The 17,398-nt window shown below is 36.2% G+C and overlaps 2 protein-coding genes and 1 non-coding gene across 3 annotated transcripts in view; 2 read left to right on the forward strand and 1 right to left on the reverse strand.

Moving 5' to 3' along the window:
• The window catches only part of LOC118744521 (facilitated trehalose transporter Tret1-2 homolog), a 36,851-nt gene extending 22,805 nt beyond the window's left edge, over window positions 1-14,046 (forward strand). The window contains exons 4-6 of the mRNA XM_036477578.1: window positions 5,948-6,092; window positions 6,180-6,388; window positions 12,179-14,046. Coding sequence (XP_036333471.1) covers window positions 5,948-6,092; window positions 6,180-6,388; window positions 12,179-13,264 — 1,440 coding nt within the window. The 3' untranslated portion in view covers window positions 13,265-14,046. The remainder of the gene's footprint in view (window positions 1-5,947; window positions 6,093-6,179; window positions 6,389-12,178) is intronic.
• On the reverse strand, window positions 559-630 carry Trnae-uuc. Its single transcript has one exon. It is a non-coding gene; the product is annotated as a tRNA-Glu (tRNA).
• A 1,985-nt stretch (window positions 14,047-16,031) lies between the features above and the next one.
• Window positions 16,032-17,398, forward strand: part of LOC118745237 — a 5,448-nt gene continuing 4,081 nt past the window's right edge. The window contains exon 1 of the mRNA XM_036478763.1: window positions 16,032-16,961. Coding sequence (XP_036334656.1) covers window positions 16,032-16,961 — 930 coding nt within the window. The remainder of the gene's footprint in view (window positions 16,962-17,398) is intronic.

Below are 17,398 nucleotides of genomic sequence, written 5' to 3' on the forward strand. Positions count from 1 at the left end.
AATAAAATAAAATAAAATAAAATAAAATAAAATAAAATAAAATAAAAAACAAGTAACAAGTAACCTTGTTTGTAGAGACTGTGGTTTTTTGATCGCCTTAAATCTTTTATGGTCTAAAAAATTAAATTTGAAAAAAGCGGTTATATTATGATTGAAAAAATTGGAATCCAATTTTAATGCTTAAATTAAGTTTTTTATTATTAATATCATAACCATTACGGTACCTGTTAAAAAATTTACGATTTTAATAATACTGTGTGTACTACATCATTTTATTCTCTTTGTCGTGACTCTTGCACATCCATACATAAATACTCCCAACAAATTAATGAAATAGAAGAAACCTATAAAACGGCCTTCATACGAAGCGCATGACAAAAAAATATCGTGACGTTAGACCTACGAGTAGGTGTGTATGTATGTACATACATACATATGTAGGCATAACTAAGTATATACACATACGTGTATACAAGTATTTTTGTTAAAAAGAAATTATTTAATTAATATAGAAAAAAATTAAAACAAAAAAAATATTAAACAAATAAAAAAGTCAAATTCCCATACCGGGAATCGAACCCGGGCCTTCTGGGTGAAAGCCAGATATCCTAGCCACTAGACCATATGGGATATACCACGGCGGCAAGCAAATATTGTACTTGACCACTATTTTGTTGCTCATGCTTGGGGTTATTAACGAAGTCGACTACTTACACGCACAAATATAGCTGTCGCTAACGCATATGCTAAGAGAATTATAAAAGCTGCGCTCTTTAATTTTTTACGCTCTTATGACAGTGTATTAGTATTCTTATAATTTACTAAAATAGTACCTGAAGCAGTGTTCGGACTCTTCTACAATTACTTTATACTAAAATAATTCTACTTCATCCTGCAAAATAGTCGACCACTAAAGCAATTTTTCTTAAAGCATAGACAGACGTGGCAACGTCGATCCTGATTAACGGCGCAGTTTATCTGATAAAAATTTTGACTTGACAGACGGCAGTAATGTGGATTAACGAGCCGCTAGTTCGTGGGTTCGAGTCCCGCTGTCAGTAGATTTTTCCTTTAATTTTTATTATTTTTTTTTACTCAATTATACCATGTATATTTTTAAAATTTTGCTTTTAGTTAGTTGTTGTTGATTTTTTAATAAAATTTAACCACAAAAATAAAGATAAAGTAATAATAACATAAGTGATGCGAAATAAGATAAAATAAAGTAAAGTAAAGTAAAACATATAAGTAAATCAAATAAAAAACAGGTTGGCTGACAAAAAATAAAACTAACTTCACACCGATGTAACTGACAAACCAATAAGGAGAAACTACACTTCATTGTTTTGTTTCATAACGAAACACACGAAAGCATTTTGATGTTTGTGAAGGAAAATTACAGTTATACGTAATAGAACTTAAACTTAATAGTGTGATTGTTTTTTATTTGGCGAGAAAATCGCAAATGACCATTGTTCGAGCCTTCAACACCTAAATATGAATAAATCATTTGTTTCTCGTACTATAGCTTACTATTGTGATACGGGTAGCGTTGCCCGGCGCCTAGGAACTGAACCAAAAAAAGAGAGTAACAACACCAGAAATGATTTGTAAATTGAAGAACCGAATTGAGCGAAATCAAATGGCAAAAGAGCTAAACATATCGCGGATTGAAGTTCCAAAAAGAGATCTTAACAACGCTGAAGAAAAAAAGTTAAATTCGAAAGAGCCAAAGTGTTGCTTCGTTTAGCTTAAAGTGGTAAATTGCCGAAATTGGTTTTCTCCGATGAATTACCGTTCGTAATTGAGCAGTAGGACGGATGGTATTGAAAATGGGCAATATCGGACCAAAACCACGCCTATATCCCATATAACGGTAGTTTTCAGAAATACGAAAGCTGCGATATTTTTGTAACTACTAAAGCTTATTCACTCAAAATTTATAATTACAATAATTTTTAGAAGAATATTATACATTTTTTTTTATGACAACATGTGTATATCTCGGTGACCGCTCCACCAATTTCCCCCAAACTTGGCACGGTTGTTGGTGTTGGTATAACAAACAAATTTGATGTTTGTAATAATTCTTAAACAGAAAATACGTTTATGATAAAACTTTGGAAAATGGGCGTGGCACCGCCTACTTGTGACCACATATGTATATCTCAGTAACCGTTTGAGCAATTTCAACCAAAATGCTGATAATTATTGAAATCGGAAATAACATACGCCCACTTTTTATATAACGGTAAATTTCAGAAATGCTTGAAACTTTGATATTTCGAAATTTAAGGACGCTAATTTACACAAAATTGATACTAACAACAATCCCTTGAAAATAAGTAACATTATTATGGAATTTTGGAAAGTTTATCAAAGATGTTGGAAATATGGATGAAACCACCCCGGCATTCAATGTAGCGTTAGTTGTACGAAAGGTGAAAAAGCTACATTTAATACTTACGCCGGGTATCTAATGTTCAGCTGCGCCCGAACTTAGACCTTTTTCCTTGTTTCACTTATAATTGCATTGGATCTACTTTGGAGCTTTTCAGTCAACTCCAATTTTTTCTCTGATCTATTGCGAAATTAAAATTTCTTAATCCGAGCACTAATCAGTAATCTTACTAGAGTCCGACCGATTCCAATTTTTTTCAGGTACCGATGCCGATGCCGATTAAGCGGCTTATGGGGAAAGAATCGGCCGATGACGATGCCGATTCCATAAAAAAATACAAATAAATGTATTAATTCATAAAATCAGTTCATTTCACGGAGTTAAAAAAACAAAAGAAAAGAAATAATTGAATTAATTGGCTTGTTATGCAACATTACATACACATGTATGTACATATGTACATACATATGTATGTGTAAAAATATATGTACATATATCACATTTATGTACATTACATAAAACACTTTTTATATGGTGCTAAGCAAAAGATATTTAGGAACATAAAATTTCATTTCGTTTTGTACTAAAATACACTCTTTTGCACTCAATGCATAAGAACTTATATGCTAGGTATGTATGTACATACATATAGTGGTCCACAAAATAAAAGAATTGCGATATTTTGACCGATTTTGTCTTTTTATACCCGAGCGCACTTGTGCACAAGGGTATATTAATTTGGTTCACATAACGGTTGTTTGTAACAGCCAAAACGAATTGAGATAGATATAGACAAATGTATACATAAATGATCAGGATGAAAAAAGAAATCGATTAAGCCATGTCTGTCTGTCCGTCCGTCTGTCCGTCTGTCCGTGTACACGATAACTCGAGCAAAAATTGAGATATCTCAACGAAATTTGGTATGTAGATTTCCCTTAATCCAAGGTAGGTTGGTATTGAAAATGGGCGAAATCGGACTGTAACCACGCCTACTTCCCATATAACGGTAATTTCCAGAAATACGAAAACTGCGATAGTTTAGTAACTACTCAAAATTGATATTTACAATAATTTTTAGACGAAAAATAAGAATATTATAAATTTTTGGAAAATGGGCGTAGCCACGCCTACTTATGGTTACATGTGAATATCTTGGTAACCGCTGCACCAATTTCTTCCAAACACAGTTGTTGGCCTTGATACAGCATACTAAATGGCCGAAAATTTTTAAAATCGGACGATAACCACGCCCACATCCCATATAACGGTAATTTAGAGAAATACAAAATCTTCGATAAATCAGTAAATATTGAAGCTAATTTATTCAAAATTGATGCTTGCAACAATTCTTTACCAAGAAATACGTTTATGGTAAAATTTTGGAAAATGGGCGTGGTACCGCCCACTTATGATCACATATATGTATATCGGTAACCGTTCTACCAATTTGTACCAAACTCGGTATTTTTATTGTGCTTGCCACATAAAAGAAAAACGTTGAAAATTATTGGAATGGGACTAAAATTACGGCCGCTTTTCATATAACGGTAAATTTCAGAAATGCTTGAAACTTCAATAATTCGAAATTTAAGGACGCTAATTTACTCAAAATTGATACACCCGGCTTGCCATCTAGCGGTAGCTTTCGGAAAGGTGAAAAACATATATTTAATACGTGCGCCGGATATTTAACGTTCGGCTCCGCCCGAACTTAGACTTTCTTACTTGTTTATTTAATGTTTATTATTTTTTTTTATAAAAAAATTAGTAAAAGTCTGCTTATTTTCACCAAAATTTCAAACTCTTTAATCAGAATTTTGGTATGTAGTTTTGCAGACCATTTCATTCTAGTATAATGAAGTGCAAGTTTCAAGCTGCTATAAAATCCCGTTAATTTTTGGCAATTTTTTTTGCTGTCAGTGTTCTCCATATAAAAGAAAATTGTCGCACATACTTTTGTATGGAAAAAACGTGAAACACCTTCAACAAAAAAAAATCATTTTTGTGAGCTGTCTGCAAATGTTTTTTAATGTGGGCTGTCGCTTCACCTGAACATTTGAAAAGAAATTCCAAAGAATCGGCAAAGAATCGGCAAAGAATCGGCGAAAAAAGGCCGATGCCGATGCCGATGGTCAATTTCGTGCCGATACTAGCCGATGCCGATGCCGATTAATCGCTCGGACTCTAAATCTTACTTCTGCCAAAAATATCCCAATCGGACCTTTTCCAACATTGCCGTTAGATCTATTGACAACGTTGATGCGCAGAAAAAACAATCGCATCATTTCGTAAAAAAGATCAGGAGTTGTTCCCGTGCATATAAGATCCGCAAATTAAAAATCCATTGGTATACGCTTTTTGCCTAGTGATCGCATACCTTCTTTTTGATTGTTGCTGTTTCCGACAGGGTAGGAGTATGATGCATTGTTTCCAAACCAAAATTTACATGAAATGGCGGAAATTCTGATTTGTCCTCGTTTTAGACCAATTATGGATTTAGCATGAAGCGAAGTCGTTTTGATTTAATTTTTTTAGATTTAATGTCAGATTCATATTCTGCGACTAGGGATTTCTAGTGGGGGGTTGAAATTCGATTTGTTGAAGCAGTTTTTGATGTGAGTAATTTTTACATAATGAAAACCAAGCATTAGAACAGTTTTCAGATTATAAAGTATCTGAAGTGTTATTTACTTTTTATGAATTTATTTGTATAACTGGGATGTGTAACTATTTAAATCAGTAAAAACATTTCACTGTGAGATAATACATACTTAAACATTTATCGAAGTTCCGATAATTCCACTTTCTTGTACATTTAAAATTCATTCGATGCATCGAAAATATTTGTTTTCATATACGATTCATCGATGGCAATATTTCGATGCATAAGATAGAAAAAACATCAATTTATCGTGCCACACATAGTGCTACTAAATTTAGTCGGAAAGAAGGAAGTTGCAGAGTTGCTTTTTTGCCAATAAAGACGAAATTCGATTTTTTATAGAAAAAATCGATTTTATCCGAATTTTAGCACCAAAAAGTTCGAAGCTTCGAGTATCGATTTTACCCATCCCCATCAACGACCCCAACAACCCAACCCAGCGAAAAGTTGCAAGCCAGTCCCATAAAATTTCACATTTTGGCCAGTTTTGATCGCTTCCTGACCCATAGTACATTGATGTACGTTGAATCCAGTTTACATATTACAGTAACTGGAGAAATAGGTCACTTTGTAATGAGATTATTGTCCAGCAAATAATGAAAACAAGCAAAAAAAATATTAAAACTACAATCACAGCAAAAAATTTATCACATATGTCATATGCGCCGTATGTATACATATGTATGTATGTATGAATTAAAAAAAATTTACATATACATATTTTTGTAATAGCATACATTTAACATCCAAGTACACTTAATTAAATTGTTTATTAAATTCACTTATAATTTTGCTTTTCGCCTCTTTTTCCCTTCCCTCTTTTTACACAAAACATCGAAATAAATACATAAAAACCACACAACAACAACGCAATACAACAGATTCTCTCCACCGGCGCCGTTCTGCTACTCTCAGCCGCCTGTGGCATGCCTATCGGCTACTCGGCCGTTCTACTGCCACAATTGTCGGATGTGAATTCGACCGCAGCGGAGATTGCAATAGACATTGAAATGGGCTCATGGATTGGTAAGTTTATACATATGTACATATTTACATATGTACATAATGTGCGATTTTTCAATTTTTTACTAAACTTTTTCTTCGATTTTACAGCAAGTGTCCATAGTTTGGCCACTCCTGTGGGCGCGCTAATCTCAGGACCCTTAGCTGATTTTCTCGGACGCCGCTCCACATTACTGCTATCGATTATTCCCCTTTGTACAGGTTGGATTACGCTCGCTTTGACTCAATCCTTCTGGGTGATTATACTTGGGCGCCTTTTGTGTGGATTTTCTACCGGATTACTTGGTGGACCTGGACAGGTGAGCAGGATTTGTTATTGAAAAAAAAATTAAATAGGGAAATGGCCTCTGCAAAATCTAAGATCGAAGACTTTTAACCTATCACAAATGTCAGAGAGACCTCTTACAATAACTTCCTAGCAGTTACTATACTTAGTATATGATTGCTAAACATTTAGCCAGAGAATCTGAAACCTAAGGCTCGTGAAGATATATATCGTATATATATATCATATATGGGTGTTTCCAGCGGAAGGTCCACCACGACAAAAAAAGTTAAAGTCTTATATCTAACGTATTTACGGGCCGATTTGTCTGCTTTTTAAAATATATACTGGCTATGTAAGTAGAATCATCTTTGCATAAAATGGTCTTCCTAGGTGGTGCCAAGGTCGAGATATTTCGAAAAACCGTATTTATGGTCTGATTTGGTTCGAATTTGGCGTATGTGGTTGAAACATAATAAATCATAGATTTCTAATAAATTGACCCTGAATTGGCGCTGAAGTAAAAATATAAAGTATATTCTACATAAAATACATGTTTTATTTGCGTTAAAAATTCATTTAAAAGCAATATTAACAAAAATATAACGATGGAAATTTATGTCACGTGACGCCACGTCACGTCACGTTTCACACTTGGGGTTGTAAAAGAGAATTGAAACAATTTGCATTAATTCAAAAAACTCTAAAAACAACTAGAATTGCTCCAAATCATATTAAAATAAGTTTTATGAAAATAGCTATCCACAATTCGCAGAGTTTTGCGATTTTGTAAGAAAAGAAAAAATCAACTTCCATTTTTTGTCACGTAACGATACTCTCTTTAAATGCTTATATTTCAGGACCAAGCAGTTCGATTGATTTCATTTTTCGGTTAAATATAGAGCTAATTATGTGCTATACAATGGCCCAAAAAAGTTAAAGAAAACAAGTGGTATTCCTTTTTTGTATCACATTGAAATCGTGCGACTGTCACGTGCGCCACCATGGGAATGGCAATATACATTTTTCTTGGCCATTTCTTGGGCGTTTTTTTCTACTCGCCGAACTAAATAAATGCTTACAAATAATAACATAAAAACACATTTGATTTTTATTAACCCGTAACTTCGTTTGGATAACATGCTAGAAAACCAAAAGTTTGTCTCTACGGGTAGGCATTGCTGTTATTGAAGAGATTAAAAATAATTCATTTCAAATGGAGAATAACGAATATTTAAAAAAAAATTAAAACGACCAGTGCAGATCTCTATTATTTGAGAATATCAAGCAGCACTTGATTGGCAATTGTATTTCTCAATTTTTAAAATAAACTTTATAAAAAACAAAAGATTGAACTGTACTTAAAATTTTTTTGGTGTTTTTCGAGCATATTTGCAAACATCTTTACCAATGTTTTAGTGCTTATCTAAACCCTTAAAATTGATTTCTTCTTGCTTTCTCTCCAGCATGTGTAGGTTAGATAAAAATAGATGAAGAAAATAGTAGTTACTGACTACTTTATAATATTTCTGAGTATAAAGCAGGAGGATTACAGAAATAATATCTTCTAAAATAAGTGAGAAAACTATATTATCACGAGAAGGCACAACACAATGATATTGATACTCATCGATATGGCATCCATCATTTTGGAAAAATTTCCGCACTTGTGGCAGACACTTTTTGTGTATTTCGGAGACCTTGAGCATCACAAAAGTCTCCTATTTTAATGGCCAGATGCGCCTTTCCAAGAAGATTTAAGAGATAACACCAATTCGGGGTCGGAAGCGGCCTATACTCTTGAAAAGAGTGAGAATCAGGAAGAATATAGCCACCAATAACTCCCAGGGTTCACAATACACAAATTTTACTAACTCAGAAGGGAAAGAAAGGGATGCAGAACTTCCTTACTCTTCAGCCATAAGCAATTTTCCTCTCAATGTATTCAGCAGGTGGCTCAGATCAGGGTGCCATACCTTCGAAAAAACGGTGACATTTCGTTAGGTGGAGTAGCAATATATAGAATAAGGAATATGCCAATGCTCACTCCAATGTCCTATCGGCCAGCAAAATTGAAGTAAAAGTTTACCAAGGACAGCATGAAAAACAGGATCCTAACAGGGTGGGAAAAATATCTGCGATGGGACATCAAAACATCAGATATGTATATAACGTGCTCTCCGCTCAACGTAAGGGCATAAAGAGCGCTAACCGCCAAAAAGACGTAAGCGAATTTTTTTTTAATTTTCTTTTTGATGCATAAATATTTCTATAGAATCTAGATGTATTTCTGCCTCAACAATAAAATTAAACAAAAAATGTCACTTATGTCTTTTTGACGGTTAGGGCTCGATAATATGTCAAATATCAAAACTATTTTACGTCGCCTCCGAACGGCAGATGGTTTTTTGTGAGATGCTTCTTCATGGCAGAAATACACTCCAGCAATTTAGAAATAATTTTACAGCATCCGAACAAGAGAACAAAGATTATTTTAGGCAGCACTTCATGTATGTATGTATTTGTGAACAATCCAAAGTACAAAAAGTGTATGCGGTTTTTCTCGAAAACCTTCATTCGAGCGAAATTAATCAAACTTGATTTACGAGTATGCCTGGCATTAATGACGTCGCCAAAATAGGGAAGCCAACAACCCACGCATAAAAATTCAATGCTATTTTCAGTAACTCATAAATATGGGTCATTCACACGACGCACATTTCATAACAAATTTTTAGTTAAACGATGACCTTGCGTGCCAGTGACACACTCACCAAGTAAACCACCATATTAATGACAGCTTCGGGAACTGGCTGTCAAAGTGAAGAGATAGAAGGGAGTATTTTCATAGAATCCGGTGTACAGGGTGTACTAGTGAAACTATCACATAGAGAGTACTAACTAACACTGAATGATGATTGCCTGACGCTGTAGACTGCCTTGAACTCTCGCTAGTTGAGGTTCAAGAACGAGCGAAGGAACTTGAGTGGGGAATCTTAGAATTTTACCGGCATCTCGTATGCTTATTTTCTACAAAATAAATTGTATTATTTATTTAATTTATGCCACTTAGATCGCCATCGCTTCGAGTGGTATCCCGCAGTTTGCATTTAATTATAATCAGCCGCTCGTATTTAGTAGAGCTATGCTCGCTATGGGAGACCGCTTTCTTTCTAAATGCGAACAAACATAATTTCTTATAGCTTAGTATTATAATACTGAAACTGCTTCCGTCAACAAACAATCAACCGTTCATCCATTTACATGCCACTCTGCCAGCAATTCAATTTACTAGCGCCCGTCATGTCCAAACCAATTCAAATTCACAAATTTGATAAGAAATACCTCAATTGCTTATTCACTTACTCACTCTCCCTCTTTTTTGTGCGGGAAATTGGCGCGTAATTTTTTTCTTTATCTCGTCTTGCATCTTATGGATACGACCCTGAGGTGTCAACGCCTTTTATCATAGCCAAACAAGCCAACAACAACAATCTGCGGCAATCAGTGTGCAAATGTGTGCTGGCGCATGAATAACTCTTATCTACAGTTCCGGAATCTTGACCTCAGACTATAGTTTAGTTAAGAATTAAGTTGAGCGAATTTTGCCTGCCATAAGCTGTGTGAAAAGTGAATTTTATTAATAAATATATTACGTAAAAAGCGCAATACGTAACGCAGTTTTGAACCATTTTGTTTTTTACATAGAACTGAACTTACACATTGCTCTGTGCATTCACATTTTCGTGAATTAAATTGCGACCCTGCCACCCTATTGAATTTTGTTACGTGTAGGTGTTGTTTACATTCTCCATTCACCTTTGATCAATTACGTTGTTTTGTTGCATTTGAGTTGTTTGCGGAACCGATCCAACACTTCCATGTCTAATGAGAACAAGTTTGTGAGAACATTTTCCTGTCCGGAATCCCTCGCGAAGGAGAAGACACCACAGTGATAGAATTTATAGATTTCAGTACTGAGTAAGAATAGTAGACGATTTTTCAACTAAACCTATTCTTTCAAACATACGAGGATGTCCCCAAAGCCTTCAGTAAGGTTATTAATAAAGCCCACAGCGAGGCATTACTGGAACAATATCTATCTATGGAAATTGAGATTCTCTTAAAATGCACGACCACTTTTGACACCATTCAAAATTCGAATGCCGAATCGACTATATCCTGAAACAAAAAGGTTGACACAACAGCGAGTCACGCTGAAAAGAAAATGAGAGCTCCTTAACATTAAAACGGCAATGAATGAACTGTTTAGCTTACCTACTAAGCGACGAAAAATTCGATAGTTTGGGCAACGTGGTTAACATTATTATTAGAAAAAATTAAATTATACCGAATATCCTACAGAGCGCGCCGTAAGTTAATCCGAAAATACTATGCAGCACATTTGTATTCTATAGAGACAAGGAAGGGGGCAAACGAATTAGACAATATTTCGGAGCTAGTGGTACCATTTCTTTAAAGAAATGAGATGCCAGGAGGTTATCCTATATAGCTCATAAAAAGCAATTGAGGCACTAAACCTCACAATCGCCACAGCAATATTGAAGGGAGACGATGATAAAATCAACTCAACAAATTCCAACGGCTAGCCTGCGGGACTATCACCGACTAGGAAATTCGCATAGATTCCAAAGATCAAATAATACTTTTCCGCTTAAGAAAAACCTTAGCTCTGAGGCATTGAATGGAAGACGTTAGACTAGATACGGATGTGTGAGAGTGATTTTGACTCTAAAATAAGATTAAAATTGGAATCCATTTGGAAGATCGATTAAAATAATGGCATACCCTTTTTTCAAGCGGAACATTTCTATTTTGATTCAAAGTTTTTCATTTATTCAATGTGGCATCTCTAAGCTAGGAACTAAGGCTTTCATGAGCACTAGAAAACGACCCCCAACAAGATCCAATGGCTAGCCTGCAAGACTATCGCCGACTAGGAAACTAGCCTCAACTCCAAAACAAAGAATATATTTCTTGCTTAAGTCTTTAATAACAAAGTAACAGGGTGAAAAGAGCCATTTCACCATTAAAACAACTTTGGAAGATCGATTACAATAATTGCATACCCGTTTTTTCCAAGCCGAACATTTTTATTTGGATTCTAAGTCTTTCGTTTATTCAATCTGGCATCTCTGAGCCGTTATGTAAGGCTTTCATGAGCACACGGTGCTACGAAGACAGTTTCAAGGCATCCAGTCATCGACTTTCCTCTATAAAGGCGTGCGATGAAAAGGAGTAGCTAAAAATATCTGAAAGCCCGAAATCCAATCATTATCAGTAGCAATCGGCAGGACGGAGTAGACACACTAACCAGCTTGGTAGGGCTCAAGGTCTATTGAAAACCTCTGCCTTATTTTTGGCCTGGTGAAGGTCCGTAGCACGCGAACTGGTTAGAGCGCGCTCAAATGCTCTTGCTGCTAAACTACTATCATTGTAGCTTCCATACTGTCCTGGACTATAGCCCGGGGGCAGCCCCCTAACACACGAATGCCTAACTCACACGACGGTGCTCTGTGACAACCCCACAAATGCAAATGCACGCTACTAACTGGGACCCATGTTTCGCCTGTAAAAGAAAACGGAACCTCAGATACTCCACAAAAAGGCACACACAAGGAGTCTTCGTGACCTGGAATCCATCAAATTTTTTAATTAAAGAGACATTTTTCATTCAGTCAACATTCATATTCCTTCGCTAATCCCTTGCCTGAGACTTAAATTAATAGAAATTCTATTCAGAAAAAAATGTATATGATGGCCATTACATATATACTAATATCTCTGATTTCTCTCATTTCAGGTTTACATTGCCGAAACAGCTGAGCCCAATTTGCGTAGCATTCTTATTGGTGCACCCTACGTCTCCTACTCTCTAGGTGTGCTCATTGTTTATTCACTCGGCTCAGTGTTGCATTGGCGTCACGTGGCATGGTGTGCCAACATACTCCCAATCTTCGCTGCAATCGCTATATTCTGTATACCTGAAACACCTGCTTGGCTAGTGAGAAACAATAAACTCGCAATGGCGCATCAGGCGCTTACTTTTCTGCGTGGCAGCGAGATTGTCGCACATAACGAGATCAACGATATGAATGAGAGACTGAATAAGGAACGTGCCAACACAAATACCAACGAGAACATCTTTCAGCTGTGCACCGAACGCTGTGCCATCAAACCGCTCGTCATTGTCATCACATTCTCAATGCTGCAAATGCTATCCGGTTCATTTATAGTTATCTTCTATGCGATCGATATTATTGCTGACTTTGGCGCCGATGTTGATACGAAATCTGCTGCAATTTGGACTGCAGTGGTGCGCACCTTCTGTTCAATCATCTTTTGCGTAGTTTTACTATTCGTGCAACGTCGACGCATTCTAACAATCTCGAGTATCGGCTCGGGTCTGAGCTGCTTGGTATTGAGTGTGTATATGTATATGCACATAGGGCTGGCGAAGACTGCCACAGATGTGCTCGTAGCGGCAGCCTGTCTCTTCACCTACATTGCCTGCAATACGCCATTGATGGTAATGCCGGGCATAATGATCGGTGAACTCTTTCCTGCGCGCATACGAGGACGTACGGCCGGTGGAGTTTTTGCCGCTATGAACGTCAGCCTCTTCGGGTTGACAAAAGTATTTCCACTCGTGCAATCCATTATAAAAATGCGTGGTGTTTTTATGATATTTGCAATCTCTAGCCTAGCGGTAACGATTTTCATGTGGTTGTTCCAGCCTGAAACCAAAGGTCGCTCACTGGATCAAATTGAGGATTACTTCAATGAGAACAACTGGTTGTGGTTTAAGCGAGATAAGCGATACAAGCAAGTGGCTTTGGACGAGAAAGCAGCGAAGGCTGCGATGAAGGCTGGCGCGATAAAAGCTTAGAGGGGAGGGTTATAAGTAGACTAATAAAAAATATACGTAAATATTTAGTAATTGTTTAAAAGTAGTGAACTAGCAGTAGCTCAATAGCGAGTAGTGATAAAACGCAGCCAGCTGCAGTATATTCGCAAAAAAAGAGTTATAGATATTTGCAGTGAACGAAAAACTTAAAATAAACCTTACGAATTTTTAAATATTTGTGGTAAAATAGGTATACAACAAGTTATTCTTAAGCAAAAAAACAAAACCGACTTCAATTCTCATATAAAAATTCAAGACTACCGTTAATTTCTTTGTGATCGAAATTAGTATGGGACTACCTGTGAGGTAACACAGGTTAACGTGATCCAAAGTTATGTGGTAACATACATAAAAAAAACAAAAATATATTCCGACGAATTGATGACCTACTCCTTTTTGAAGTCGGGTAAAAAAAGGCCGGGAACGTAATGTACATATATGTGTATATAAAAAACTGTAGTTTTAAAAATATTATTTGCATACTAAAGGGCTAAATATGATTTCCGAAAATGCAACAAACTGTGACAGCGATCTGCATTTAAATTCTTTCTTCTGAAGTCTTATTCAAAAAATAAAAAATAAAATAAATACTTATTATCTCAAAAATATTTAAGCTATTTCTTAAGTCACTCAATTACCTCGTAAATATTGCATTCTGCGTCGTTCTATTAGACGTTTTAGAGTTAGTAACAGATTCATAGGTTTTAAGATTTTCTAAGTCTTCCTTAATCGTAACTATTTAGTTTTAATATTTTCTGTATATTACTGAAGCTTTAATAAAAAAATATACAAACACATATTACGTACGTATAGACGTTTTTCTTTTCTCACAAGTTGCGCATAAAAATCTCTCATAAAACATTTGAAATTTAAAAATATTAAAAAAAAACATTACATAACTCAAATAATTGCTGTCAATAAGAATTGCATCACCCAAGTGAGGTCCATCTGACCAGTAATAAAAAAGGCAAAAATAGTTACCTCAAAACCAAATTCTACATACATAAGAATGTAGGAGAACGGAAATTGATTCCGATATACATAAAATTAAAAAAATAATAATTTTTAAAAAACTAAAAACTCGCTTTTATAATATCCATTCGTACTGTCATCAGGTTACCGCTAGGCGCATCAATATTATATCGTTACATCCCAAGCTAATAAAAGCGAGGTTATAAAGCTTTTTTCACAAAACCATAGATCCGTCGGATAAGCCCAGAGAAAAGCGTAGCTGGCCTCAAGCTATACAAATGCGATACAATTGTTTAGCGGCTTCTATATTACATATGACAGAGGTGAGATAGGCCGTCCCAACGTTGGCGTTGTCTCGCTAACCCTATAGTGTCTGCTAGGTGACTCATTTTTAACGGATGATTGTACATGCTTTTGGATAACATATATTGCGCACCTCTAAGGATCACCGGAATGCAGCACAGCTTATACGCGAGTCGATTTGGATGGGTTAGTGAAAATAAATATATGTTAGTTACACCGACATGACTCTCGCATGCCTCTGAATGACTCAACTGTGTCAACACGTACACAGATGTCTCGCGAGTCAGACGCACCGTCTATGGAGCCCGTTAGACACGTTAATTATGTAAATTATCTATGAAGTTTTCTAGACCCAAAACTAACGCAGAGGCTGAAGGTAAACCGAGCGTACAAATTTTGAAGAAAATTCCGCGAAACCTCTGCAGTTAGATTCTAGAAATCGCCACGCTAAATTTGTATCGAAACATCCCACAATGGTTATGATTTTACTACATTGAACCCCTTCAGCTCTCTCGTTGCATATTTTTCGGCCCATATCTTATTTATTTAGAAATTTCACTGAAGTCCAGGCGGCAGAAATTTTGCGTGGCGATTTCTAGAATCCCACTGCTAGATTCAGAAACCAGCTGTGGTACTTTGGGTATAATTGGATTTAATCAGCAGACATCTGAATAGATAAAAGTACTTGGATAAATGTCAGTGCAGTATTCATTGCAACCTTCCATAAATAATGTAGTTATGCCAAAAGTTTTCTTCAGGAAGATAAACACCTTAATTTTTCCATCTGTCCAAACTGTCTTCGAAAATTTAAAGACATTGACAAAGACAATGAGAGAAGTGTGAATACATAAGTAAAAAAGTGCGAATATACATATTGCTATTGCATCTGCAAAATTGAGTTGTGTAAACCCCAAGTACGCGGTCATAAAGAACAGCTGATTTTTGTTTGCAGACGCAACGTTCTTTACGTCACATCAGTTTCATCCTTGAGCGTCCCGTACGCATAGTCCTCTATCTGGCAGGGCTAAAAGTCAACATACACCTCCGATGGTCGGAACAATTAGGGCTACAAAATCGTTCCATCTAACACCTGGAAACTGTTTACAAATAAGTTACTAATTAGTTTTATTTTCTCAGACAGTCGGGCTCGATTAGGGTGCTGCTGTAACCTCCGGTAGCCACTTCGACCTTGCCTAACCTAGCGCACCAACTTTTCGAATGCATATGAACTTACTGACGAGCTGCACACACAGTTTACAGGGTTCTTAAGTAATGCTGTAAAAAATGTTTGACTTTGCTTGACAAATGTGAGTCAAGTTTTTCTAATTTTTTTTTATCATTTTCCCGATCGCGTTGTAAGAATAGAAATTTCGTTTGTAATTTTTTTATAATCTTATATTTTTTCTCACTTTCGTAATTTTTGCCCGGACATATTTTTGAAATTCTCTTATATGCGAAATTATCGTTGCAGAAAATGTTGAGCGAAAAGAAAGACAAAGATTTTTTAAGCCAATTTATAGCCAAAAAAGATGTGCCCTCCTGGTTTCGCGGCACATCTCCATTCCAAATTGAAGCAGCCGATCAGCTTTCTACCTCGATACGAGATGATATTGAACAGGAAACATGCCATCGGGTGTGTCATTGCTTAACCCGGCTCGGTTTGGTGCCAAGTGTGCCCCATAGGGACTTAAAAATTCTCATGAAGCTGAGTGGTGGTAATGATTTAGCCTTTTTATGGTTTCTCATGGAGCTATATTACAAGACACCAGGAGACAAATACAACAGCCTCAATGAACAAGTAATACTCTCGTCGATAGCGCATCTTGATATGGTAACAACATTACGTGAATTGGATCGTATTTTACCGCCGGGTCATGCGTCGAAGCGACAATTGGAACAGCGACGGAAGCGGCTACAAAGAAATAAAAGTTGGCACATGCTACCGCATGAGAACCCTAAGAAGCAATCGTCTTCGCCCTACTTTGATCGATTAGAACGGCCAGTGCCATATGGTAAACCGCTGGATCTAGAAAGACCAGATTATAAGGTACGATTCTTTCGTTATGACATCTATAAGGACCCAAATTATATGCCGCCAAATGAGCAGAATCGTTGGTATGCTAACTATTTTTTGAATAAAGCCAAACGTATTTCGACAAAAACAGTACGCGATTACCTCAATGAACTTATGGAAGTTATCGGCCTTCTTCCGTCTACCATAGAGGATGCTACTACCTTTATAGATTTGGCATTAGAGGGGATGACAGACTTAAAACATGGCAGAACTTTATGTAAGAAGCATGAATTAGAAGAGGAAGAACGTCGTTTTAGGCGTGAGCAGCAGGCTGTAGAACATCGGCAAAAATGCTTAAAAAGTCTAGAAATTTTCCCTAAACAAAAACAGGTAGGTAAATATGCATAGATATTCTATTAGTATGGGGGTTTGAGATACCATTTATAGTGATGCTTCAAACTTATTAGGGGTGTCCTAGACCACCAGCTTCTGAAGAGGAGGCAAATGTTTTTTACAACGCTTTTATCAACTTGCAATGTTGTGTTCCAGAAACTTTCAATGTTGTGTTCCAGAAGCTTTCAATGTTGTGTGTCCGACACCATATAGCAAAGCTTTGAAAAGCTCCTATAAAAAAGCATAGTGAATAGGGCGAGGTAGAGACATCTAGATGTCGCCCTATGTACTACGTTTGCTACACCGGAAATAGACGACACGCCATTCTTTAAATAAAATTAATTGGTGCTCGTTTGTATGTACATACATATGTAAATGCATGGGTGTGCACCTTTCTATTAATATCGTTGAATTATTTTAATATCTAATGCAAA

The sequence above is a fragment of the Rhagoletis pomonella genome, unplaced genomic scaffold (assembly GCF_013731165.1).
Source record: "Rhagoletis pomonella isolate Grant_MI unplaced genomic scaffold, Rhpom_1.0 Rhpom_scaffold_00008, whole genome shotgun sequence".
Classification (NCBI taxonomy): Eukaryota; Metazoa; Arthropoda; class Insecta; order Diptera; family Tephritidae; genus Rhagoletis; species Rhagoletis pomonella.